Source organism: Convolutriloba macropyga, chromosome 2 (assembly GCF_964194025.1).
Source record: "Convolutriloba macropyga chromosome 2, txConMacr16.3, whole genome shotgun sequence".
NCBI classification, from domain to species: domain Eukaryota; kingdom Metazoa; phylum Xenacoelomorpha; order Acoela; family Convolutidae; genus Convolutriloba; species Convolutriloba macropyga.
Window position 1 is genome coordinate 67,258,161 of NC_134469.1, and position 27,025 is coordinate 67,285,185.

The 27,025-nt window shown below is 35.3% G+C and overlaps 2 protein-coding genes across 2 annotated transcripts in view; both read right to left on the reverse strand.

Annotated features, from left to right (window-relative positions):
• LOC142334631 (uncharacterized) overlaps positions 1-1,064 on the reverse strand; it is a 154,497-nt gene extending 153,433 nt beyond the window's left edge. The window contains exon 1 of the mRNA XM_075382824.1: positions 923-1,064. The gene's annotated coding sequence lies outside the window, so the exon portion shown is untranslated. The remainder of the gene's footprint in view (positions 1-922) is intronic.
• Positions 1,065-19,577: 18,513 nt separating this feature from the next.
• LOC142334633 (uncharacterized) overlaps positions 19,578-27,025 on the reverse strand; it is a 28,293-nt gene continuing 20,845 nt past the window's right edge. The window contains exon 6 of the mRNA XM_075382827.1: positions 19,578-20,187. Within this exon, the coding sequence (XP_075238942.1) occupies positions 20,021-20,187 (167 nt within the window). The 3' untranslated portion in view covers positions 19,578-20,020. The remainder of the gene's footprint in view (positions 20,188-27,025) is intronic.

A 27,025-nucleotide genomic window follows, 5' to 3' on the forward strand; every position in this document is an offset into this window, starting at 1 on the left:
GCTTATTTGAATACTTTTTAAAAATTGAGTTTGCATTGTTTTTATGTCATAGTTAAAATTTATGTTGTAGTCTACGAATGGTATTACACTATTTGTTATGGAATATGTCAACTCTATTGAATGTTTCTGATGTCAATTCGCTTAGAAGAAATTCGCTCAAGTTTTTGTCGGAACAATGAGAAACGTTTTTTAGAAGTTTTTCCTTGAACGGTGCTTGTATTTCAAACAAAAGTGATTCAAAAAAACTTCTGATAATAGAGTTGAGATCTTTCCTTATTTTATGTTTGTTTTTTTGGTACTGATATTCCTAATCCCCCACCTCTCCTTAACTGCGTCAATTTTGATCTACTTTGAGGCATAAATTGGTGATTGTTGCTTCAAAAATTCAATGGTGTCTCTTCTGATTATCGTTTATCCATGTTTCAGTAACAATCCAGCATTTTTGAGTGTTCTGTTGCTGCAAAAAATCCAAAATTTCTTCCTGTTTGTTGTTAAAACTTCTATTAGTTGTATATACAATGCATGGATATTGGTTTGATTTGCCTTATGTTTTTCGTAGTCTTCGAGTGTTTGTAAATTATGTAAATTGGTCCTGGATTAGATTTGACATCGCCGCAAAGTTGAGTTAAGTAGGTTATAGTTAGGAATTGATATATCAAGTTTAAAGACCAAATTCTAAGACATACATTTTCAACCATTGTTTTCTTTTTTAAAAATCAAATAAATTGAAGGCATCTAATTTAAGACTTCCGATTTTGAAATAGCTAAATGCGCTTAAATCGTGAAAGGGCGAGAAAACGACTGAAAGTGAAAGACTTCAGGGCTCTTGTTGCCATATTTCAATTTGAGGCTCTCACGAAAAGCTCTTAACATTACGAAGCACAAGACGAAGCCTTGCGCTTTTACTGAAAAAATAACTTACTTTTGAGCTGTGATAGTTTTTTATTTTCTCTATCTCTCTCTACTAGCTGAGTCTATAATACACAAACCGCTTTCTAGAATGGAATACATGTAATAATTTGATAATATTTTGGTAGAGAGCCACAATGAACTTGAGTGGAGCTTGAAACTATTTTTCGCTCGATTGCCTATCAAAAGTTATAATCAAAACTCCCCCCACCATGACTGGCAGTTTTATTCACATACTTATTTTCATGTGTTTAACGCTTTTGTGAAAATATAAAATTAACTATTAATTGATTTATTTATTCAAAAAGTTAATTGTCTTTCTTTTGACGAAGGCAGACCTCAATTCACTAGCATTATAACGTAAGCAGCCAGTACGCGCATACGTTTTTATGATCAGCCTCCTAATAGAGCACAGTTAATGAAAAGACCATCGGTGTAATTTTTTAAAAGGCTTTTGTTTACCTCACAATAAAGTCTATTATGCGTTGAACTAATAATGGTTTGGCCACCAAAACAAACTTTCTGCCATGAAAGTTAAAAAGTAATGCCCATTAAAAATTAATATCACGACGAAAAAGTTACTACATGTATTGGCGTAGCTTTTTTCACCTCTCTGAGACTCAGACAATTTTTTTTACTCAAAATGTCTTACTTGTAACTGATTCAATCAACAAGCGATCATACATTGAACAAAAGCTTTTTTCGATTCAATAAATTTTCTGAGTTGTACAAAAAGCATCATTTGGTAAGAACTTGCCTTAAAGAGCCATATGTCTTTTCACAAGTCTGTACCTACACATGGGCAGTGCTGTTGAAATAATAGACAAATAGGGAAACAACAGAAAACAAAAAATTTGTTGAAAGGCGTTTTATTGGCTCAACTGCTTAAAACTGTTTTTATCTGCTTTGTGCCCACCTCTTTACTATGGCGATTTGTCAATGTATCAAGTAGTTTTTTATTCAAGTCAAGATAGGCAATTATTGGGGTAGTTTTCAAGGATAACTGTTTTTGCCAAATTTTCCGTGACTGTTTTCGGAGCTCAAAGATGAGTTTTAAGGGAAGATTTTGAGAATGTTTCCCCCTTTCTAATATTTAATTATTATTATTATTATACCAGTGGCCAACGGGTCCTGTTTTCGTAGGTTAAAAAAATGAAAATGCGACTTTTCTCACTATAATTGTTCCAAGACAGGTTGAAGTCAATACGTTGCAAAGCTACATTTGCTTGATTATTTTTATTTAAAAAAGACAGTGCCCTTTACGACTATGTTTTATCCCATTAAAGTGGTAAAACGTATGAAGACATTTGTGACAGTAAGGTTCAAAATTGAAAATGCGTGACCAAGAGTTATAACATTTTAACTCTGTTGTCTAATCCCACCGTCGTCACAGTTGTCCACACGTCACTGGTATCTTCTTGTGCGGTGTCTACCAATACTCGCGATATAGTTCAAAACGAGTTATTTAGTCGGAAATGAGAGAAAAAATAATTGGCATTCAAGATAGATTAATTAGCATTCAATTACAGAAATGTTCATGGCGTTACTAAGAAGACAAATAGCGTTTTTACTACCCATATCACTAACTACCCATATCACGGCTCACAAGAGCAAATAATTCTTTCAATTAAGTCTCAAATTTTGAAAACGATTTTTACACCATTGATCCCCTACACTAGTCTTCTCTTATACCTATTCAATTCAGACAAAACTTAAGGTTCACTTTCCAGAAATCCCAATGTAAAATTGATGAACTTCATTCAAGTTGCACAGAAAAAAGAAAGTTGTCTTGAACTGTTATATGTTTTCACGTTTGTGCAACTATGACTTTGCCTTTGCGTTAGAAATTAGAGAGAAAAAAGATGTGATTAAAATTCGTTGCAACTTTCTTATATTTTGAAACTTCGATGAAGTTCATCAACTTTATTTTGGGATTTCTGTAAGTGAATTTTATCTGAATTGCATAGGTAGACGAGAAGAATAGTGTACGGTATCAAAGGGTTTGATTTCAAAATTTGATATAAAGTTAGAGTAATATTGTCTACAAAACAGAATTCTTATTCAGAAATGTAGGGGGTGCTAACTTGATTTTGCCGTTCAGTATAATTAGAAAATAAATTCAAACAAAAAGTCTTAGATCAATTTAAAATATTTTAGAAGAATTTAAAATTCAAAAATGAGGACTGTGGTTACTAATTTGAGATTATGAATGACGAAGTTCTTGTTTTTGTATAGTGTTTTTTTCTTGGAACGAGCAACGTTATGTGAAAATAAGGAAAGATGTATTGTCACTGTTTTCCACAATAAGCCAAACCAGTCTCAAAATTATTGGATGCCGATTTTGCATCGTAACGAGTTCTTCATCTGTACAACTTTTAAAAAACTCTCAGTGCTACACCTGAAAAGTTGAATAGTTAAAAATTTAGAATAGTTAGTTGACCGACTGAAGTTACTGGATGATAATGAAATCGCATTCAATGATTGTTTGATTGGAATAAGTGTTTTCAGCCATTCTATTTTTTAACTTAAGTTAAAGTGTTTGATAAAGCATTGCAAGCAGGCTCGGTAATGTGCGTTTACACAAGATGTTCCGGCCGCGCAATTCCACGTTTTGACTTAATTTTCAACCAAATGAAGAATAGAAGGAAACCGTTCAAAAACTCACATATCTTTTAACAAACATTTATGAGAAAATAATGCTGTTTTTGAGAGCCGATGAGACCTGTCATCAATGAGGATGCTAGACAAGATAACCAGAAAACAAATGATGACAAGGATAATTTACGACCAGAACTCATTGTCTAACTTTGAAAAATAGCACTTAAAAACAAATTAAAAAAGGAATAAGATTAAACATGATCAAAAACAAATCAACCCGTACTTCATTAGATACTCATTGGATAAGATATAAGAGCTCCCAATAATGCAAATCAAGCTAGGACTACCTGTTACAGTGACACTACAGCAAACAAAAGGTGAAAACAAATTACGAAATGTAGCTGTTACCCAACAAAAAATAAACAATTGGGTCATTCAGCAGTTTTCCACATCTTTCCACCAGACTAGGACGATCGAAAAACCACATAACTCGATCATCATTCAAATCAGAATTCCAACCAACACAACACAAAGGAAGACACATGCCTCTCCATTTAACCTGAAAAGTAGAAAACGAACTGAGAAAACTAACCGAAGAGAAACAGATCTCAAAACTAACAGAACAGATCACAAAACTAACAGACGAATTTTAGAAATCCCGTAGTCATCACAGTAAAATAAAACCAATCAAAAAAAACTTCGTTAGACTTAAAAAAGTAAACGGTGCTATACACAAAGACCAGTATCAAGTTCAGAGCATAGATCCCCTGATAGACAACATCGCAACAAAATACTCAGAACTAACAACTGTCCTACGCATTTTATACATTAGTAAAAAAGATCTAAAATACTCCTACAGTTAAACTCCACCACATCAGGAAATCCAAAACCATTTTATTTTTAATATAATAGGAAGAAATGCAACAGGAGCAAACAAACTCCTGAATGGTTTATACGGTCTTATAGATCTCCCAGCATTATTTCAAAAAATGATGGACACAATACTAGATAGCCTACTTCCCACAAACGCATTTCTAGATGATATAACAACCATAACAAAAAGCACACTAGAAAAACACGAAGAAGAAACCGAAAGAAACATTAAAACGACTAGACAAAAAAACCTCGCAATAAGCCTACACAAAAATGAATTAGGACTCATTAGGACCAGAAATATTCTGGTTAGAATACAAAATGAATTCGGAAGGAATTACACAAATTAGGAAATAGACCGAAGCAATAATCCCACTTGAGAACACTAAAACAAAAAAACAATTAAAATTATTCATGGGCAGAATGCATCATTTTATAAAATTCACAACAAATTGAGCAACACTATCAGAACACCTACAAACTTTTACTTTGATCACACACAACTAACAAAAAACAAAAAATTAGACTGGGAAGAAAAACTCACAACAGCCTTGAATGAGATGGAAGACGCAATAAAAACAATGATAGAAAACAAACATTTCAACAAAATTTACGAAAACAGACTAAAATGCGATGCAAGTAATGAAGGATTAGGAGCATGTCTCGAACAAAAACGAAGCGAGGCGTTGCACCCAATTGCCTGAGAAAGTAGAATCTTAAAGAAAATTGACCAAAAACACAGTATTAAAGAACTGGAAATTTTGATCGTTGAATGATCGCTGCAGCATTTCAAATATTACTTTTATGGGTGTCATTTTACCCTCCAAACTGATCACCAAGCTTTACCCTCGGCCCTACAAAACAACAGATGTAATAAGAACTACCATTGTCTACTGCCATCTCCCAACAGACTACTGCCATCTCATTTCAAAGAATAACACGTTGCAGGAAAGGACATGGGATTTGCAGATTGTTTAAGCAGAAACCCCAATTCACCGCCAACTGGTGAATGCATTGATGGAAATCATGTAATCAACCTAATACAAGCACAACATTACACGCTTCACAGCATGCAAAGAAAAACAACCAATCAGAAAGCAAAAGTCAATCTAGCTCAACAAAGCAAAAAAAAAACGCTTTTTGGCATTCGCTAAATCAATTTCATTCGTTTTCCAAACTCCCAACACACAAAAAAAACTTTATGAAAATTCAAACGTACAGTTTCATTTAATTTACATATCCGAGAATAATTCAAACTCCTTTTTTACCAACAATGTACACATTACTACTAGAAACAAACTTGATAGAGACACAGCAACGGTTAGCATTAAAAGAAGATATAGAGCCCAAACAGATCAAAACTGACTACAAGTCAAGCAATTGTCAAAAACATCTCCGAGAAAAACACAAGAGCAACACAAACCGATGAATTCAACAACCTAGAAAAATGAAAACAAACCACATAGTCGAATCAAAAACACAACTCATTCAATGAGATAGAGTATGCGAATTCCCCGTGCAAACTAAAAAATTTAAACCAAGTGTTATGACGAAATTTCATTGCTGAAATAAACTGAGCAGATCCGCAGAGTAAAAGCTTATTTACAATCCTTGAAAATAAAAATAGGATTCCCTCAAACACTTCAGCCGTTATTGCCACCTCACTAAAACAAGATCTCAGTACTACACCATTGATATGCAAAACATATGACGGAAAATTATATATACCCAGCCAACTGAGAAAACTACTTATGAACTCAATCCATAAAAATAACCTAGGACATACGGTTATGATTCACCTAGCCAACTTTATCTGTTTTCCAAGAATACACAGAGGAATAATCACTCTTAGACAAAAATGCCCCCATGTATCAAAATCTGTAGGAATTTGAAACGTTTCATTCCGAAAAACATCACTTCACAACTACCATCAGTACACGAACCAAACAAAGGAATCCAAATGGATTTCGCCTGACCTATTAGAGGCGACCATAACAAAACACATACATGCTAGCATTAGTAGATAGATACTCTAGATATCCCCACGCAAAAGCAGATCACACTTCCGACAGAGAGACAGCAACTAACTATTAAGAAAAATACTTTGTTCGTGGCGTACCACTCAACATAATATGCAATCAGGCCCAATGTTTCAAATCAATGCTATATGAATTTTCTGAAGAGACAGCGAGATAAAGCTAAGATTAGCACCAGCTGGCGCTCACAGGGAAAAATAATTTTTGAACGCTTATTTCAAACAATAAGAGGAAGATTGTCAAATTTATATAACGATACCAGCTGGTCAAAAACAACACTCGCCGACAAATAGCAGAAATAATATTTCAAGAAATGAAACTCATACCAAAGTCGACATTAAAAAACCTCACCATTCAAAGCACAATTTTGCCGAACCTAATGTACATAATTATCAAATATTATCACAAAAACAGCAAAAAACAAGCTATCACACAACAAATTATAAAATTTTCTATTTAGACAAAAAAAACAACGGTTCCGACAGCCCAAGCTGGACACAGCAACCATATGGAACCCGAAATCAAACTCAGAGCAACCATTAGATATCGGATACTAAGATGAAGAGTCAGACATGGGGTCAGCTTTGGACAACGTACCTTAAAACAGTAAAAAAAGCAAAGAAATTTATGGCAGTTTCGCCTATAAAGATCACACCTGACAAATTCATGATTAAATTTAGACACAAAACAACCACACTAACTATCACGAAAACAAGTAGCACGAAAAAAACTAGCTCGTAGAGCACCAGAACCTGAAGGAACCTAAAACCACTCTGGAACATAATCCCAGATGGAACAATAACAATTTTATCTCTTCCAAACTTCACTCTAGACAATAATAATCGACGCTTTCATCGTAAAACAAGAACAGATCAATTTGGAACTGCTCAGGGAGACAATTGTTCTTGTTATTGTTGAGACCGAATAAGAGGACGGCAATAAACAACAAATACGCACAAAATTCAAAATTTCGCAAACAAATTATCGAAGCCACAGTTTTGAAGCCATTATAATTTCAATATATTGAAAACCATTTTAAACTTTCAAAGGACGAAAGTTTTTGAAAGATTTGCTTGGCTTTTTTTAAATTTTAGCTGGGTCTTCTTGTTAAGGTCTTTTGGGAAAAGAAAACGAATGGATCCACAAATATTGACCATAATCGAAAGCTCACGAAATACACGAAAGCTCTACAGATATTAACCAAAACATAACAAATAACAAAAATTTTGTCTACAGCATCATAAATTCAATTACTTCTGTCGATATTAAGACTTAGTTACCTGTTGGAGACAGGTGAACAAGAAAGGAAAAAACAAATATAATTCCTTTAAAAAAACTGAAAGCCTTTAATACCTTTAGTTATTAAATGAAATCAGGAAATAGATCCAGTAAATCATCCGTGGAACCAATCTAGGTTTTTAGTTTTTCTTAAAAACACCGAAAGACAACAAAAAGAACGACCATTACAGGCAAAAACAAAAATTTTTTTAGTAAGTTCTGTCAGAGCACGGATTCGCAGCCGTTAAAACTATGGACTATTCACTGAACTTTTCATAAGCGTTTTTTTGCACATTATATCAATGCCAATTGGAGTCATCTTTACTGTAGAAAGATAAAAAGGGAACCAAATGACAACACCAAATACAGAAAAATACAATAAGTTTTGTGATAGAACAACTTCGCAGTCGTTAAATCGTCAGCTATTCACGGAAATCATTAGGATATTCATTTTGCCTGATCTTTCAATGCCAATTTGAGTTTTCAATAGTCTGATTGTTACAAAAGAGAACAAATAACATCCTCAAACACAGTGAAATAAGCAAATTTTCATATTTTCTCAGTGAAAGCCAAAAAAACATAAAACCACCATAAAGAGTGTTCTACCTTAACTTTTAATAAATCATCCCCTTGCAGACGATGTTTTTTCTCTTTTTCCTGCAAATTTAAACAAACTAGGATACAAAAACTTATTTGGAGCCGTTTTTATATTTAAATGTGGTCGAAATTACGAAAATGTGTAGATAAATACGGAAAATGTGAAAAAGACAACGGAATTCACTCTACTGTTCACAAAAGTTTGAACCCCGATAAAAACGAAAAAAAAAACGAAAAAAATCTTTATTTGCATATACTACGGTGGATGGGATTTCTAGTGATACAGTCTCAACTCTCTACGATGAATATATCGATCGGCCAAAATTGACTGTACAAAAAAACCCATTTGAGTATATAGTTCCTCCCAAATATGGGTCGTAACAAAGACGCTATTTAATCCATACAGGTGATAAATTGCTTAAAAGATTCTCTGCTTTTCAATTCAATTGGAATTGAGTGATTAAGAAGGGACATTGAAGATTAATGAAACTCGCCTTATCAGTTTAAGCACGCTCAAGGAGACATTATTTAGCATTAGAACACATGTATTTGTCCCGCGTTCAAAGTCATTTGAATCAACTCACAAGAATAAAGCAAAATTTGAGTTCACTCATGACAGGAGTTGCTATATTTTGTGCAATTGTAAAATTGCAATGACAAAGATTGATGCTGTATTTATTTCAGGAACCAACTTGAACGATGTTCTGCCTGTTTTCAGCTTACTGTAAAAGTAGCCAATGACTGGTACAGAGAAAAGAAATCAACCGTAGACTGACTAATCTTGAAGCCAAAAGCTGCTCTCAATAGATAACTTTAGTTGAATGCCAAAATTATTAAACATTTGTTAAATCTGTCAGTTAAGGCACAATTATTCCAGCGTTTTACAAATTTTTTCCCGCGGTTTTTTGGTATTTTTGTTGGTAATTTTTTTTGCGTTCTTGCAACAACCATCTAAAATTTGTTATAATAGGGCTAACCTCTGCGAGAACCCTAACTGTCAACTACACCAAAAAATGCTGTCCATATAAAATCAATTCAGGGCCGTTTTAACATTTTCTGTCTTCATTTTAGATTTTTGATGAAAAGTTAGCTATAGAGTAAACATCGTGCAGTTGCTTTATTACTTGGTCCCGGGTTGTGTCACGTTTACTGATGGTTTACATTCTGTTATAGTTGTCTATGTATTAGAACTCCAATTGCGATTAACTTCATCTCGCCTTCAGGAAGCTGCAATAATTTACACTGGTGCAATTCAATTTCAATTGAACTCTATTCAGGTTTCGCATCCGTGTGGAGTAGAGACTTCGAGACGTCAGATTGAAATGATATGGCGGCGCTTAGAGCCAGCAAAATCTATCTGGCTTGCTCGGATTTTTGGCCTTTACAGAGGTAGATTGCTTTAATACTACCTCATTACGATACACACATTACGGCTAATAGACGAAGTTCAGAACAAGGAGTGCTACAAAAACCGATTTCCTTTTTAATGCGAAGTGTTTGTAGCTATAGTTTCTCCTAAAAAAGTTATAACCGAAAAGTTTTAAAAGGCAGCATTTGGGGTATGTCTGACTGGAGTGCGTTGGGACAGATCCTCGGGAGATTTTCTCTGCGGGAAAAGTGGGGTTCTTTCTTGTGAGCCTAGTGTCGGCTTGTTTCTGTTTTATAAAGCTCTTTCTAGCTTTTCTGGAGTTTCTCTCTGCAACGAAACCAGACATGAATAGGCAGAGATACTCCCTCTCTAGTCAGCCTGTGTTCAACAGGACTTGGGAGCTAGTTTTATTGCGATAGCGAGGAGATGGATTAGGAGTGCTTAGCGGGACCTGTCATACCAGAGAATTTCTTTGCAGACCACCAGAGAAGGATGATCTGGAACGATCTGAAACAGTGTTTTGAGCCACTACTACTATTATCGATACTGGTGAAAAGGCGGCACGTGCACACAGCGCCATTATCAATTACCACTTGGACCCTTTTTACCTCTTTGATTCATCAAAACGTTTCTTAATACAGGTAAGAAGTGACTTAAAGTGAGGGACACGGCACCTGATTATACTAATTGCTATATGCTATTAAACAATAGATTATAATAAGTAATACTATAATAAAAGATAAATTGGTTTTGTACTTAACAAAAAATTTGTCTCAAAATTTCAAAAATTAGCGCAATTTTGATTAAAATATATCGATAGATGCGCTGGCTTGTAATGTAGGGTAACATTGTGGCCGGAATCGTGATCGAAAGAGAAGCAGTAAGTTTTTTCGGCAAAGGAGACGTCTTCAATAAAGACCTGTTTGTGAGTAGGCTAAGTCTACTTTAAAATTTTGTATTTTTATACGTTGGATTCAATTTAGAGTTGCAGAGATGATACAAAAGTAAAATTATTGGCTTGATAGAACTTTTGTCAGATATTTGAAATAAGGGTGGACAGGGCGCTAATTGTTGCGTTCATGCAGAAGACGTGAAGTTGTCATGTATTTTGTTTCGTAGTTAGATTTACTGAGTAATCTTTTTTGAATTTTTAAAACACAAGAAGTTTGGTGTTATATTGCAGAGTCGCTGTTTAAATCATGGCTGTGGACAGGACAGTGAACAATGAAAGTACACGGTGCAACACCTCGTAATTTTCATTTGAAAATCTTGAGAGTGCAAACTTCCAAAAGTGCGGAAATTGACAAGATGAAAATCTGCCAATCTTCCGAGAGATTTTGCATGAAGACTCAAATAAAGACAAAACGTTCTGGTCGAAAAAATTTCTGATACCGAGGAAAAGTGTTTGGCTTCTCCATTTCTGGTAGTGGAGTCATTTTCTCACACACGAACTGATCTATTGTTTCAAATTTCAGAGTGGGGAATTGTCAAAGACTGAACTTATGTCTGCTAATTTTGTCGTTGCTGCCGTTGTTGTTAAAGATTTGCGACTGCCGTTGACGGGACGTTGATGGTTGAGCCTTCTTAACGGAAGTGCAGCTATTCGAGTCACTCAATTTGTCGTCGACGTATTTCGACATTAACTTCAATGTTCGACTATAAGTAATTTGATATTCAAGAAGTTGAGTTGGCTATCAGTTCTGCAATCAGAGAAGAATTCTCCCACCCGTTTTTCGAGCCTGGTTTTCTGACGGTGGATTATTTTGGTCTGTTTTGTCCTCGATGTGCGATTGTTTCTGACATGTCTTCATTCTTCTCGCCCACTATCTTGGCGGGAGTCAGGAGAGTGTTTATTTGAAGGTGCATTTGTAGAAGCAGGAAAGTGAGAAGACTGAGGTGGCATTTGTAGGATCCCTGTGGTGCTGAGGCTAACTGACGGTCCTCCGCTGCAGTTTTCCCAGATTCACCAAAATTGTTTTCGAGTGGCTGAGGCAGCTCACTCCGCATAGCAGTACTGGGAGAACAAATGATAACTATTTTTTTCGTTTTGGAAACTACATTCCTTCTGACGCTCTATAGAGTTTTGTTTGCATTCTTCCGTCGATTAATTCTGGTTTCTAAATAATTTATTTTTTTGTCGACAATAAATCTTTTGGTTATAGTCAGAAATTGCTAGAACTGAGTTTTGCCCATTTACTTTTATGATTGTGTATGTGTTTCCTGTTAGTTCCATCTGGTTTCCGGATACCTATTCACGAATTGAGTTTATGTACTCCTGGATCTCCTTTTGACTTGTACCTTTTGCCTGCATCATCGGGTCGAGAGCAAATAAGAACGGCTCAATGAAACGGATTACGTCGGGCTGATATTTATCATGATGCAGTAAAGAAGGCGACCAGGTAAAGGTCCTCGCGAGACTTCTTTGTTGACTTCCAGTGCTCTCGAGCTGGTACCGCCCCCTCTCCAGAATTTTTTTGTACAGAATTTACGAATATAACCAAGAACTCCGAGTTCGCTAATTTTTTTGTGAAAGACTTTCGCGAGGGATTTTGTCAAATTGTTTTGAGAACTTCAGTTGAAGATTGTGATAATGTATGCAGTGTTTCAGTCAATGACCACGTACATTAATTAGCAAAACGGAGAGCGTGAAGGTTAGTAACGCATGATCAATTGTTTCCAAACAAAACCCTTAAAGATTTTCGCCAAGAATTTCACAAAAAAAAGTAGAAAAGAATCTTAAAAAATCATCGAAAACTTTCCTGTCATGTTTTGCATATATATCTACGGTAGTTTTTGATCAGTCTTTTGTCCGACTTTCGAAGTTTAACAGCCGCAATCTTTCCACAGTTGCTATTTTTTGAGACATTTGTTGTTTATAATGACTTTAGGCAGAAATAAGCCAATGTTTTTGTACGCCTTCTGGAAGATCATGTGTGGACAGACGTTTGAGGGTCTTGAATTGTGACTTTGAACACTACCGGAGTCTATTAAGTTTCTCTCCTGGATATGTTAAAGTTTGGCAGCGTTGGGTTTGTGGGTTTTATGTTCTCGATTTCGGAGTTCATCGTTGGCGAGAACGCAGAATCAAACAAGGCGTTCAGTAGATTCAATTTACCATCATGATTCTAATTGGTTGTTCACCTTTGATGAACGTTTTCAGGCGTTTAAACATCTCAATTGTGCATCTTGTTGACATCAATGTTTCCTGGTATTGTTATTCGTTAAGTTCAGCAGCTCCACTTAATATGTTCTGCAGCTTGAAATCAGCTGTTTTTAAATAGTTTTTGGCTTGTCGCTCAGGAGCATCTTTGGAAACCTCTAGGTTTCTAGCAAAAGGTTATAAACAGGGAGCAGCTTTGAAGGAAACTTTGATTCAGACTGTTGCCTGCGCGAGTCAAGAAATCTTAATGTGAGCACAAATGATTGTAGAGTTGTTTTTTTGGCATCGCAGATAGAAGTTTTTCAAAGTTTTCTATCGTGTACCTGTAACTAAAACCTTTTGGGTGTTCTAGATTACATCTATATTGATCTCTCGATGATTTTCTACGCTTGCATGTCACTGAGAAGTAAGGTTTTTATCACTTTTCAGTCGTTCAGAGCTGATGGTGCTCTTGGCTGCAATTAGAACATCGCCATGGATATTTGCATCACTTTCTTGGGTCCTTTAGGCCCAAATAAATGGATTACTGATCATCTGCTTAATTTGGAACTATTCAACTAATCCTGTTTTATCTTCAGTAGACAATAGAAGAATCAGAGTTCTCGGTTGTGTTTTCGCCATGTAAAGCCATTTACTCCCAGGTTGAGGTGCCATCCGGAAGTGACCTCTGATCATCCGAAGTCCAACGCACACGCTGTGTTCCCAGATCATAATTACAGGGTCTGGGTTTCGGTTCCGGATGGGAATGGTCTGATCATAGGTCACTTGCGGATGGGAATGCTCTGATCAGAGGTCACTTCCGGATGGGAATGGTCTGATCAGAGGTCGCTTCCGGATGGGAATGGTCTGATCAGAGGTCACTTCCGGATGGGAATGACCTGATCAGAGGTCGCTTCCGGATGGGAATGCTCTGATCAGAGGTCACTTCCGGATGGGAATGACCTGATCAGAGGTCGCTTCCGGATGGGAATGGTCTGATCAGAGGTCACTTCCGGATGGGAATGACCTGATCAGAGGTCGCTTCCGGATGGGAATGGTCTGATCAGGGGTCACTTTCGGTCTGGGTCTTTAAGCGAATTTCTTGGACTTTATTTTCCAAGTTTCCTTGAGGTAATATATGCGTACTTTCTTCCGGAATTTTAGATGAATTTCGTTCTTCATCTTGTCGGTCCATTCAGAAAGAGTGCCTCTTGAAGTTTTTGGTTGAACGGTTATATGAACGGTTCAAAATTAACTCAGTACAGCATTTGTTGACTTTCTCGCACGTTTGTATGTTGGCTTCAACTACCTTTGTGTCCACAAGTTCTCAGGTGACATTCCATTTTCTTCAGGCATTCATTTAACTCCTCTCTTTTAGCTTCAATCCTTTCTTCAATCTTTTCGATGGTAAGGCATCTTTTGAAGGTGTACCGTTATTTAGCTATGATCATGAGACGCTATTTGTTCAAATTCTTCGAAATTCTCCATTTATGAGCGCCTTTAAATGACGAGCTCCTTACTACAAATGATTCAAAATTGCAGCTACCTGTTGGTTTTGTCTAAATTGAACGGCTAAAAATTGTTGTGCAAGCTTTCAGTTTTTGGTTAAATGTGAGGTTGTCATGAAAGAAGCCTTATGTCCAAGTTTTAATCACCGATCAGCTTTGCTAGGTTCTAGGCTCAGAGTAAAAACAAACGGTGGTAGGCTTTTTCAGTTAAGTAGAATGTTTAAACTGCGCCGATTTTACTACAATCCTCTCAAGAACAAATTAACTCAAACAGTGGCCCAGCTTTTTCTCGGAGTGTTAACGAAACAAACAAGAGGACGTCTCAAAATTTGCTATGATTCCAAAGTAGTAAAGCACGTGCAAGTTTAATACTTGTCTAGCAAAAGAGACAAATTGATTAAAATGTGCGAAAATATATGCAAAAAATGTTTTCATTCTTTTTCAGGTTTTTTCTTACGGTTTCTTTAAAATACTCTCATTTTTTTGATAAATCTCAGTGTCTTTCTCAAATGTCACTTAATTATTTCAATTTTTTCTTACCAGCACATCCATTTTTTTCAAATGTAAAAAAATTTCATCTAAAGAAATGGCTATCATTTTGTTGCTCGACATGCATGGCAACTAAAACCTAAGGGCAAAAATAAGTGCTTTTTATGTTCGAAGTCAATTTTTAATGCATATTGTTCTACCACCAATCCCCCAAAATTTTTGAATACCAAAGAAAAATACACTCAAGAGTAAAAACTTAGTTTTCCTTAACAATTTTTCAGTTCGTGTTTTTGTCAATCTTCTAAAAACAGATTTTCCTAATAATTTCGATTGCCAAAAAGTCCGAAAATGTCAGGAGCGTCCAAACCATCAAAACTGTCAAAACGTCCAAAAAAAGTATCAGAAAAAAAACTGAGAGTCTCTGCCTCGGAAAATTGCATGGTAGATCAAACAGTTAACAAGAAGGTCTTTAATAATTCCAGTTTGATCTGTTCGGTTTTTGTTTTGCCAGCAGTGGGTTGCTTTCTCTCACACAGAGACTGATCTGGAATGTGACTCTTAGGCGTCAAACAATCGTAAACTCATCTGCTGACTCCTATGTGGGGCTATTCAAAAATAATCTCAAATGAATTTCTTTTCGAAAAAAGCATGAAAATATGCAAAACAGTAGGGAGTAAAATGAGCTTACTGTGTTTATCCTGCAAATTGTTTGTCTTCAAAAAAAAGAACTGAACAATATCTCAGTCAGCACTTTGAAAGATCATGTTGCCGCAAAACAAAAATTTACCGTCCAAGTTTTGAGCTCAGAGCAGCATTGCTAGTTTGTTTGTTAAGAGTTGAAATAAATAGTGCAGTGTTTATTCATTATTGTCCCCGTTCAAGTTGCTCAGATTGCAGTACGATTGCTTTGAGATTGAAAAAGATCAAGTATTAGCAAAAATTTGTCTCTTACTGTCATTGAAACTTCTGGGAGAGAAAACTTGTTTATGGACATATAACTTTCCGTGTTTCAAAAATAATGGAGTTTTGCCTGTCTTATGTTTTTTAGCAAAAAGGGTATAAATTATTCCTTCACAGCTGGCACAAGGTAGCCTACGCGAAAGAAAAGATTAAAAATACAATGACTTGGCATTAGTATTTGTAAAATTTTACCTGAATTTTGGGATATGCACGAAGATTGAGAAGAATGCAGAAAACAGCTAAATATCACACAGGTCTAGATGCAGACTTATGAAAAGACTTCAAATATCTAGTGGTGGGGGCCAATTTTGACTATAATTACACGGTCCAGTAAGTAGTTAAAAACCAGCTAAGGTCTTTTCATGGGTGCAGTTAAGGTCTTTTCATAACCAATTAAAGTCGATCAAGGTCTTTGCTTGGGTCCACCGTTAGCTTTTTCATAACCAAGAAAGTCGACTTAAGGTCTTTTCATGGGTCCAACATACGATGGCTTTGATTGAAATATCGAATAAAAAATAAATTTTTCAAAACCTTGCACGAGTAAAAGCGAAATAACTAATTTATAATTGGATGCGTGTCACGTTTACGTCGTTCAGGATTTGTCTGTCATTTTGGTATTGCTCTCTTTGATTTTTTGACTAGGAATACTGATTTATACTTTAAGTGGACTGATTCAGTACTGAGTTTCAGCAACTCACAGGTTTTGCAACGGTTCGTTACTTAAATACACTGGGTGGTGGCTCCCGGAGGTTGGTGGCAGAGCGCTGAATCAGTAAAGAAATTCTGTTTTTTAGGATGACCAGTACTCTGTTCATGTCACAATTTACACTGGCTAGTCTAATTTTTGAGTAAAATTTTTTTCATTAAAAATAATATGTTCAGCTTAACTCCCGCCAACAAGGTTTGCTTTATATGCGAGTCGAACTTCCGCTTGGGTACTTGTAATTTTTAATTTTCGTAGCAAGTCGTAACCACTGAGCTAAATGGGCTTTGTGGTAATTGCCTACAAACTAGCTTAAGTATAAATAGTGCGTGTACTACTACAGTAATTACTAATTACAAGCTACAAAATCATGACTTTATTCTGCTCAGACTTAATTTGGGGTATGAGTAATTTTCAGACTATACAGGATAAGTGTAGCCTGGGCGAACTCTTTGACCTCATTATAATCATAATTAAGAAATACTGCACATAAAGAAACTTAAATTATTCTGAAGATACAATGTTTCAGAACAGAATTAGGTTTTTACTCTTGACATGTGCTGGTTCAGTGCTGAAAAGCTTTGAGACTCAAGTCCGGGCTCTGGGCTTTTATTTAAATCTCATTGAACTTTATACTGATGAAAGTAACTTCAGTTTTTGTGTCACATTATCCCAAATGACTTGCTGCGTCAAATTTATCAAAATGAAACATTTCGGTCGTTTGCAAGGTCTGACTTCTTCAGCAGAAGAATGTTTTTCTCAAATTTCGTGAAAACGTCCCTTTAGTTTGTACACATGTCTTTTGATTATCCATTGATTATCAGACGGCTTGCTTTTAAGGAGTCCAAGATCTAACTGCTTGAGAAATGATGGGGATTTTTGTTCAATTTGCGTTGAGTTTCCGATATCTATGATCGCAAGAGTGTGTAATATGTATCGATCTCTTCATTAGATGTCACGAATTCTCCTCTCTGAAATGGTTCAATAATGGAAAGATATTCTTTTTTTGCCCAGAAAGACCATATGAAATGTTTCTTTACTGTTCGCGAGAAGATTATGGCTACGAGGCCTGCATGAAAGAACTCAAGTGCAGGTTCAATCCAATTGTAGCAGCAGTAGACATCTATACATCTAAAAAAAGATTTTGCTCGACTTCAGCCAAAAGTGGAACACAATTCATGGCAGCAGTATTCTCGCAAAAAGTCTTTTTTTTTGTTATCACAAAACCATCTGCTGATACAGTTTAGTTTCTATATAAATTGAAGGTTATATTTTTCGAGTTGCAACAATTTTCAGTACTTTAGCTCATAATTGCATTAAGCTTACTTCCAGGCGACCTTAAACAAGTTAAGCGATATGCTAAAGCCAAAACGTGCTCCAAACTAGATTTTGATAGGAAGAGTACATTCGTTATACCCTGAGGCTGGGCCAGCTAGTTAGGATGACCGACGACAAAAGTCCAAGTGATCGCCATCCCCTCAATTTTGTTATAATTCTCCATATAATATCGCCAATGATGGTAGCGCGTAATCAGCCAAAATTGGGACGTCGTCAGTTACAAAAACCTGCCCAATTATAAAGCAATCCTCAGTCCTGGAAAGACTATTTTGCAGCTTCTAAGATTTTGAGTACGGATGTACCCTTTTTATCTATTCAAATAAATATCCGAAAAACTTTATAGCTGCTGTAGCTTGGATGTTAAAACTCGGGACTGCATAGGTTGGCGTAACCTTGGCGTTGAGGGTTTCAGCTCAATTAAAGTATTTTGCCCCTTGAAGTTATGTCTGAAACTAGACTTGATTTGACTTTTTTGAACTTCAAACTTGAAAAAACATTTCACCATACCCAGGTTCACGTCCCTGACCGAAAGTCCATATGTCCAGACCGTCCCAGACAAAACATGTCTATGTCCAGACCACCCAAGACAGAACAAACCTATGTCCAGATTTTTGTGCGTTCAAAAACATCTATGCGTTCTTCGTGCGTTGAAAAGTCCCTATGTCCAGTCTTTCGTGCACTCAAAATCACATATGACCAAACTTTCGCGCGCTCAAACTTTGAAAATTTGAGCGTTTATGTTCGTGCGCTCAAACTTTGAAAATTTGTGCGTTTATGTTCGTGCCTTCAAAAACACCTATGTCCAGACTTCCGTGCGTTCAAAAGTGCGCATGTCCAGATTTTCGTGCGTTTATGTTCAGACACATCGCCAGTTTTATTCATATAAGTTGTACACATCATTTTAAAAATGTATTCATTTCAAATATAGATATCTTAGGGTGATGGTTGTGATGATGTACCCCAGCAGCTGTTACATTTTAAATTAAGAAAAGTTTCGATGAAAGTATTGGTTGAAAGGGCTGCCAGCCACCCAGTAATTATTGCTTGATTTTGCTTTGCAACTTCAGCAATGGTCTATAATTCTAGGCGTTAAATTATCTAAAACAAAGCAAAATGTTAGATGCCACTTTTCCTGCGCTCGACGTTTTGTAATATTTGGCCTGAAGTGAATTGATGTGTTCTTGGTAGAAAGCTTTCACTTGAGTGAGCACTTTAGATAGAGTGTTTATTCAAACAGGGCTCATCAGTTTTGGTAATCTTGTTTCCATTCAAAAAATTTTTGTGCGCTCCAGGGTCACTGTGTTAAGACTTTCGTTAGCTCAAAGTTTCCCATGTCCAGATTTTTGTGCGTTCAAAGTTACCTATGTCCAAAGTTACCGTGCGTTTAAAGTTGCCTATGTCCAGACTATTTTGCGTTTCCAGACTGTGTAATTTTGAACGCACGACACCCCCTTGTGCGTTTATTTTGGTCTGGACATATCGACTTTCGGTCTGGGACATCAGCCTGGCAACCATTTGGCTGAAGTAGAATAAAAACAGACGGCTTTATTTTAGTCCGGTAATAGTAAATGTAAACTGAAATCTTATTAAATTTATGAAAAAATCTGAAATTTGGAAAGATAAGACTGAAATTCGCAGCGATTCAGTACTGATGTACTATGGTTGGTAACTCTTTGAAAGCAATAATGAATTGGTGTTTACTCTTTGCCTCTGTATTAGAAATTGTGGAAAAATTGCCTCCAGTCACGTTCAATCTTGAGGCACTTAATTTGTTAAAAAATTGCAATTTAAACAGTGTTCAATTGAAATATTTACATTTTTACAATTGTGCGACTGATAAATTTTTACAGGACTTATTAAGCGTGTTATCTGGATACGTGTATAAACTAGTAATAATCAATTAATTCAATCTTTCATTGGATGTACCGTATGTAATTTCCTCGATATAAAACAGCAAGTTAATTCCGAATATATTGGCCGGATGGCACAGAATGAGGATTTTTTTGTTATCTAACCCTCTATGCAAATTGTGTGCAGTTAAAAGTCACTTATCATCACAACAGGGGGGGGGGCAGAATAATTTGACAGGGTTCTAACAAAAAATCCTGAATGTGAAAACCGTTAGATAGAAGAGCAAAAATCATTTTGTAGAAAAATATCAACAAGGCGCGTGTAACACTGAAATAGTGTCGCTCGATTAATTGTCATCAGTAGTCATAGTTATCAGTTGTGGTCGGCCATCTCTCTTAAGGTGTTGTAGTTGTGTCTGAGTTTGTATACTCTGTATGAGATGACGAGGAGGCAGAAGAACATAGTGGTCACAAACATGCTGAAGAGGGCAGAGGCCATCCTGGCTCCATTTCCACCTCCCACAATATGGCCACGCTCGACTGAAACAATGTAAGATCCATATTTGTGAACAGCTGAAATTTTGCGCTCAGGTTGAGATTTCGTTGCAATTACAAACAACTAACATTCACATCCTTTCCAAACTCGCTCACGTACCCCGTACCGAACTCCAAGTCTAAATAAGTTCTAGGCAAGTCTAAATGCAAGTCTCTTACCATTTTTCAGTACTGGGCAAGTATTTATACAAGTCTGACAAGTCTTGACCATGACTTGGGTAACGCTTGCAAGTTGATTCCCAAGACAAAACCAACTTATTAAAAAAATTCGAGTGAAAAATTTTGAATTTCGAAAAATTTTGTAACGTGCCACGATTTTGAGGTTAATTTTTGGCCACTTTCCTGGGGTGCTTTGAAAACAACCCACGGGCATTCAAAACAATCAACTAGCACCCCCGGGGCCAGAGGAGGCCATATTAATAGTTTTTATGGAGCTAAGCTGCAATCACCGAAACCTATGACAGAACAACCCTGTCCATTTTTGGATCAAATTGATATTTTCGAATTCCCACGACTTCCTGTCCTAATACCTAGACATGCAATTAGACTTGCCCAATACTGATATTCACTTGGCGTTGAGTACGGGACATGTAACATAACTCTGACAAAGTCACCGAAAAAAATCTAGCATTATTCGAGAACCTGGTAGCGGGTCGAGATTTCAGCCAATAAATTTCGCAGTGACTTTTTAGCGGAGTCATTTAACCTTGTTTCATACACGCATATGGTAAGCTTCAAAACGCCGCCAATTTTGAAGTCGGGCGCTGTATATAAGAGAATTTGGCACTCTAGAATCTGAAGTCAAAACCACGTGCCTGTTTCATTTATGTTACAGATGTAAAAGAGTGTAACGGAGTTTTCAAGTTTATGAATTTTTCCGTTTGTGCCCCCAAGTACGTTATGCTCCCCCCAGTTGCTCAGCACGTGCCAGAATACATAGTAAATCACTACGTAAAAAATGACACGAGCGTCTTGGGGGTGCAAATAATCTGCACCCACGAAGCTGGGGGGGGGGGGGGGTGGGTGGCATTACCCATGTTTGTGTGAGTGGGTGAGTGTGTATTTGTGTGTGTGCCCGAGACATTGTCCAATTGATATCTTGTTAAATACGCAATAACTCGTACATACTAAGGCTTCAGCTTATTACAAGATAAACTACAAAACTTTATTGTGGACGTTCAAAATTCGGATCTATTCTGTTTCACAGAACACATCTAACAACTTTTTGAACCCCATTTTTTTCAATACACAACAACATATTAGATATATCAATGGGTATTTTATTCTTGATGAGATCTATCCATTTTCTTACTATTATGCACATTTAGATTCTAAGCCATGTTTTTTTTTTAATTTTTCAAATGTGGAACAATCAATTTTTACTGTAGGGGGTAGAAAGTTGGTCCCGGCAAGTTTTTTTTGAATAGCTAAAAACTAAATCATCCTAAACATAAGATATCAAGCTGACTGATACTACAAGTTTAATCAAAATAGACAAATGAAAAGCTGGTAAACGAGGTAATACAACTAAGAATTCAAAGAAGGGAGTCAATTAAAATCGAAAACAATAGAAAGGGTAAAATTAAACATGAAATGGAAAATTTGAAGAAAACACTACAGCTTCAAAGAGAACTTAACAACCAAGCGCAGTCTGAAAATCAATATTCGAGGAGTCAAAATAAAAAATTGATATCAAACGCCATCAAAGCAAAACTTCACACAATACTGTAGGAACTCCAACTGTTAAGAGGCAATCTTACAAAAAATGTGTCCCACGATTTACGAAACAACTCCTAATATCTGATAGCACACACTAATTAGCCCGGTAAATTGACATTAGTCGTGAGGCAGCTATCCATTAGTATCCGTCATCTAAAATTAAAGACCTGGGCAACATTGTTACCAATTATGCGCCATCAACCAAAACAGAATGTCTTATACACATTGGACCAAATTCAATTGATCAAGGTCTGCCAGGCGAAGGTCTGCCATACGAGATGGGAGCAGTTCTGTCAGAATGCTTCAGAAATTTAAAACCATACAGACCAGCATTTTGCAAATTGCCAAAAATAATGATGGGTACATTTGGTAGAAAAACTATCAAACATGAAATTGAAAAGTTTAATTGTCTGCTAAATGACAATGCAGATGGACTAAGAGGAAATTTGAAAAGCAAATTCAAAAACATCGTTGGCTTCCAATAGTGGGTTAGACATTGCCAACAAAATGTTGCTAAATTGGACAAATGGAAACAGTGAAACTTTAATTGATAATTACTTAACCACAATAAATCAGATTTTTGATAAAACAACACTACAACAATTATTTGGAAATAATCATTTTTCTCAGGAGATTTTTTTTGTATGTGGATTTTGATAACAAAGAAAGGACAGCGCAATGATTTTACAGAGATACCAAAATTTTTTAAGAGCTTTTCTGAAAAAAAAGTTGGCTCAACAGATTGAAGATTAATGTGTCAACAAAAAGATGTGAATTCCACAGTTCAATCAGTTTCTGATTTGTTAGAAATTGTGTTGAACGACTTATGCTCTACAAAAATTGGAGAGACAACGAATATATCAAAAAAAAGTGGATATCTGAAGATCTATAGAAACTTTCTAACAAAAACATCGACTTTTAAATAGTAGGAAGAAAAAGGTAGATTTTTCAGACTAATACACATACGGAATAATCAAAAACTCCACTAATCGATAATTAAGAAAAACAATAAAAGTGTATACAATGAAAATATTGAGAGTTTGAGAGCAATGGAAGTTTGTAAACACAAAACTCAACAGTAAACACTACAACATTTCCAAATTCGGAACAATAGTATCATTTCAAAAAATAAAAAAAACTGCTGGCTAAGACTTTGAAAAATTGTTTTTCTAGGTGAGGGTATAAGAAGGGCGAAAGAAAAGACTGAGTTACCAAATTTTGATTCTGAGAAAGAAATTTTTTCATTCCGATTTATAACGAGAAAGGAGTTGTTGCGATGTAATTGTCAAACAGCCAAAGAACAAAACATAGGGTCTTGGATTCCTCCTCACATGCTCTTTTAAATGTAGTAAAATGTCTACTCAATCACATCTACAGTTTGCAATTAAGGAAAGTTTTTCGAACTATGTTTTCCCAGATGTCCGTAAAAAAGCATATGTAATTCCAATTTACAAGAGAAGGGATCCACTTGAATCAGTGAACTACAGGCCAATTTCAATGACACCAACTCTTGCTAAAGAATTGAAAACTTTTTTTCCAACAAATGTTAGAACAAGTTGAAGAGCATAAGATAGTAAAAAATCAATTCGGATTTTTCAAAAATAAATCTTCGACAGACTTTGTCTTTTCATTAACGCAATCTATAAACCAACTTGTAGAACAAAATGAAACTGTTATTGGTGTTTTTTTAGATCTAGCAAATGGGTTCAAGCTGATTTCTCTAATTCGAAATTGTTTTCGAAAGAATTGCACGTATGGGTTTGGAATGGGATCTAAAATTATGCAAAAAATTATTTTTTATCTAACGGAAAACCAATGCGTTAAAAGTGGAATTGTTTACTTAGACTGGAAAACAATCAACTACGGAGTTCCCTAAGGAACAGTCCTCGGACTGCTCATTTTTATACTGTATATTAACGATTTCTGGAAAAAATTGAAAAGCGAAGAAATTTTACAATTCGCAGATGATAAATGCATAATATTTTACTCAAAAAGAATCAAGGCCTTCATACAAACACACCGATGAATATATGAAACAGAATATGTCATCATTAAAAAGAGAAAACCGAAACACTTGTTTTTTTCTAAAATCAACAACTGCCTCCCGAGGAATTCCATTATAATAGAAGTATCAATAGAATTACTATAAAAAAACTATAGAAGCGATCAGATTACATGAACGTGTTCCAATAGATGGACAAATATAAGGTTTTGGAAAATATTTTTACTAGTACTTTAAGGAGCAAACTTTTCATATGCTTTTAAAGTGATTGTTAAATGTAATTGTTTACCCAAACTTAAATCATGTCTATAAAATTTTGATTCTACATTATACAGATTTAAAAAAAGATAGTAACTTATTTTCTAAGATCTTAAAAGAACCTTCAAGATACATATTCACTCGACAAACTCTTCTTATTTTTACTTACACTTGGTGTACAATTGAATAACTAACTTGTAAGATGCCGGAAGAAACAACCAACAGGAAATGAACAGCAATCCAATTTTAAATATAGGAAAAACATCAATGCAATAATTCCTTGTACCACTCTCATTCAACTGTTAAAGATTTGCAGATTCACCAAAATATGTGAATCAAGTAGGTTTTTCAAGATTAGCTTACACCTCGCGGGTCAAGGCAATGGCTTATGGAAACGAACACAGCCAACATTTTTTACAACCGAATTTTTTTTCTCCGGAATGCTTCCGATTAAATTTAGTGCTCCTTAGATAATTTTTAATATGGGATTTTTGTGTTGCTCGTTTCAAAGCCGGGATAAAATTTTCCCGTTTCAAAGATAAAATTTTCCCGATAAATTTTAATATGGGATTTTTGTGTTGCTCGTTTCACAGCCGGGATAAGTGGAGATTTATTTTCAGCGAAGTGTGCTAAAGTCGCAATTTCATGAGGTTAACATCAAAATATTCCACTACAATTAAAACTCTATTCAAGCTCTTTTTTGCGGATAAAGAGTGCCGAAATGTTGAAACAATGGGAGAGAAATAATTGCTCCCACGTTTTTTTTTGAAGTTTTATGCTAGCAGTTTTTTGTTCAGATATTTTTCATATTTTTGAGGGCAACTCAGTATAACATATGTGTTTATCGATTTCAATCTGTCTGGTTCTAGAATTAAACTACAAATGTAGTTTTAGGCATATAGTTTTTTTTGGAAAATAAATTCACAGCTCTCTAATCACAATACCGGCAATTTAGCCTTTCTTTTCATCATATTTTAAAAAAATTGCACAAAAGTTAACCATTTTATCACAATTATTGTTTGTTGAGGGTATCTTTGAAAAACAGGTATCTTATCGTTCTGTTAGTGTTTCCGTATAGATTTCGAGAACAAAAATGCGACAAATTTTCAGCCAATTTTTACTCATTTTTATGAATTTTTAACCGTCCCCTCACCTCTGATAAACCAAATTTTTATCAAAAGTTCAGTTCGTTCAAAATCTATGTCTCGATAGATTTTTTTAGATTTGTCGAATTAATGATGGTTAATTGTTCAGCAAATTTTCAAAAACTCAAAATATTTTCATAGTTTTTCAAATCAATTCTCAAAGACTTAGAAGAATTTTAAAATTTAGTGATAGCATGTGCTTTCTTTGGCTGCAAAATTCACTGAACGACAGTAAGAAATGTTTTGTTCTGCATTAGATGCTTTTTGGACTAAATTGAGATTTGAAGATGAAATCAGATAATTTTGACATTTTAAAATTGTTTCTAGTTACCTTTTATGCTGCTATTGAAAAATTTTTCTAATATTTGTGTTGCTCAATAAAATAATCACGTACATGAGCAGCTCCCTCTCGTTAGTGAGCTATTTTCGAAATTCAAATTCATTTAATTAGTTTGTTTGCGGCTGCTGGCTTTGCGTTTTTGTTAAGATGATTTTGTGACGATTGATTTTTGATGGTTTTGATGCGAAATGGAAGTCATGTTTGACAAGGCACTTGAAGTAGCAGCATTACCAGTCAAATTGCTGCAGCACAGGTAACATAGAATCATTATACTTCAGGGCGTGAACGATTTTGACTTTTACGATAATAAAGAAGTCAATTATTTGCCATTCTTTGTTGACTTGCCGTGCTTTGAGCAGCTGATTTTAATTTTATCCACAGCATCAGATTTCTTTTTGACTGACAATTGAATAGTAATGAGTTAAAGATATCACTGCCAAGCATTTATTACGTGAAGCAATTTTTATGATTTCTGATATTATTTTTTACATTAAAAATAATGTCATGAAAAATTGGTTGATATTAATTAATTCTGGCTTTCTTATTCATACTATTTTTCGGCGGCTTGCCAGATTAGCAATCAATAATGATAACAATTACCCATTCAGATTAACTGTTTAGAAACCACGGTTTTCTAAAAACTGAACTTTTTAATTTTTAAAATTTGTTCGGACATTTTTTTCTCTATTTTGCTCTGATTTTTTCCTCGTTTTGACAATTTGTTTAATTCCAAATCAAAGTAATTTAAAATAATTTAGGCTTCTAAAAATTTGTGTCTCTCTAATTTTGAACTTTTTTTGAGCGGACAAACTTTACAGTTATCTGTAAAAAGGATTAAGTAAGAAGTTAAGTTTTTTAATTCTCTATTAATGAATGTTTCGTTCTTCTGTCCAAAATAGGAAAAATTAGGGTATCTGCTTATATCTTTTAAGAAATTTTTTGTCTTCTCTAAGAGCCATCCAGTAGAGAGCTTACGGTTCCATCAGATTTTATATTGTTTTTTGAGAGTTTATTTTTCGTAAGATCTGAAGCTTATATAATACTGTAAATCATTCTCAAAGTGTTAGACTCAAAACTAACGCATGAAGTTATTATAGTTTTTTAAGAGTCCCAAACACACTTTTTTTACTACTTCAGTGTGGTCACATAGAAAAACACCTCTTAATCTCTCAAGATGTTCAGAAGAAGGCTCAGCTTCTTTTTATTTCATTTGCATATGCTTTACTTCTACTTTGTCAAAGAACTAGCGCCATATGCATTGATAATGCCTTACAGTTTTATTTTTATTTTGATCTTTTTAAAACTATCAATTTTGGCATGTTTTGGAATCTATTTGACAACATCTGTTCTGAAAAGCCA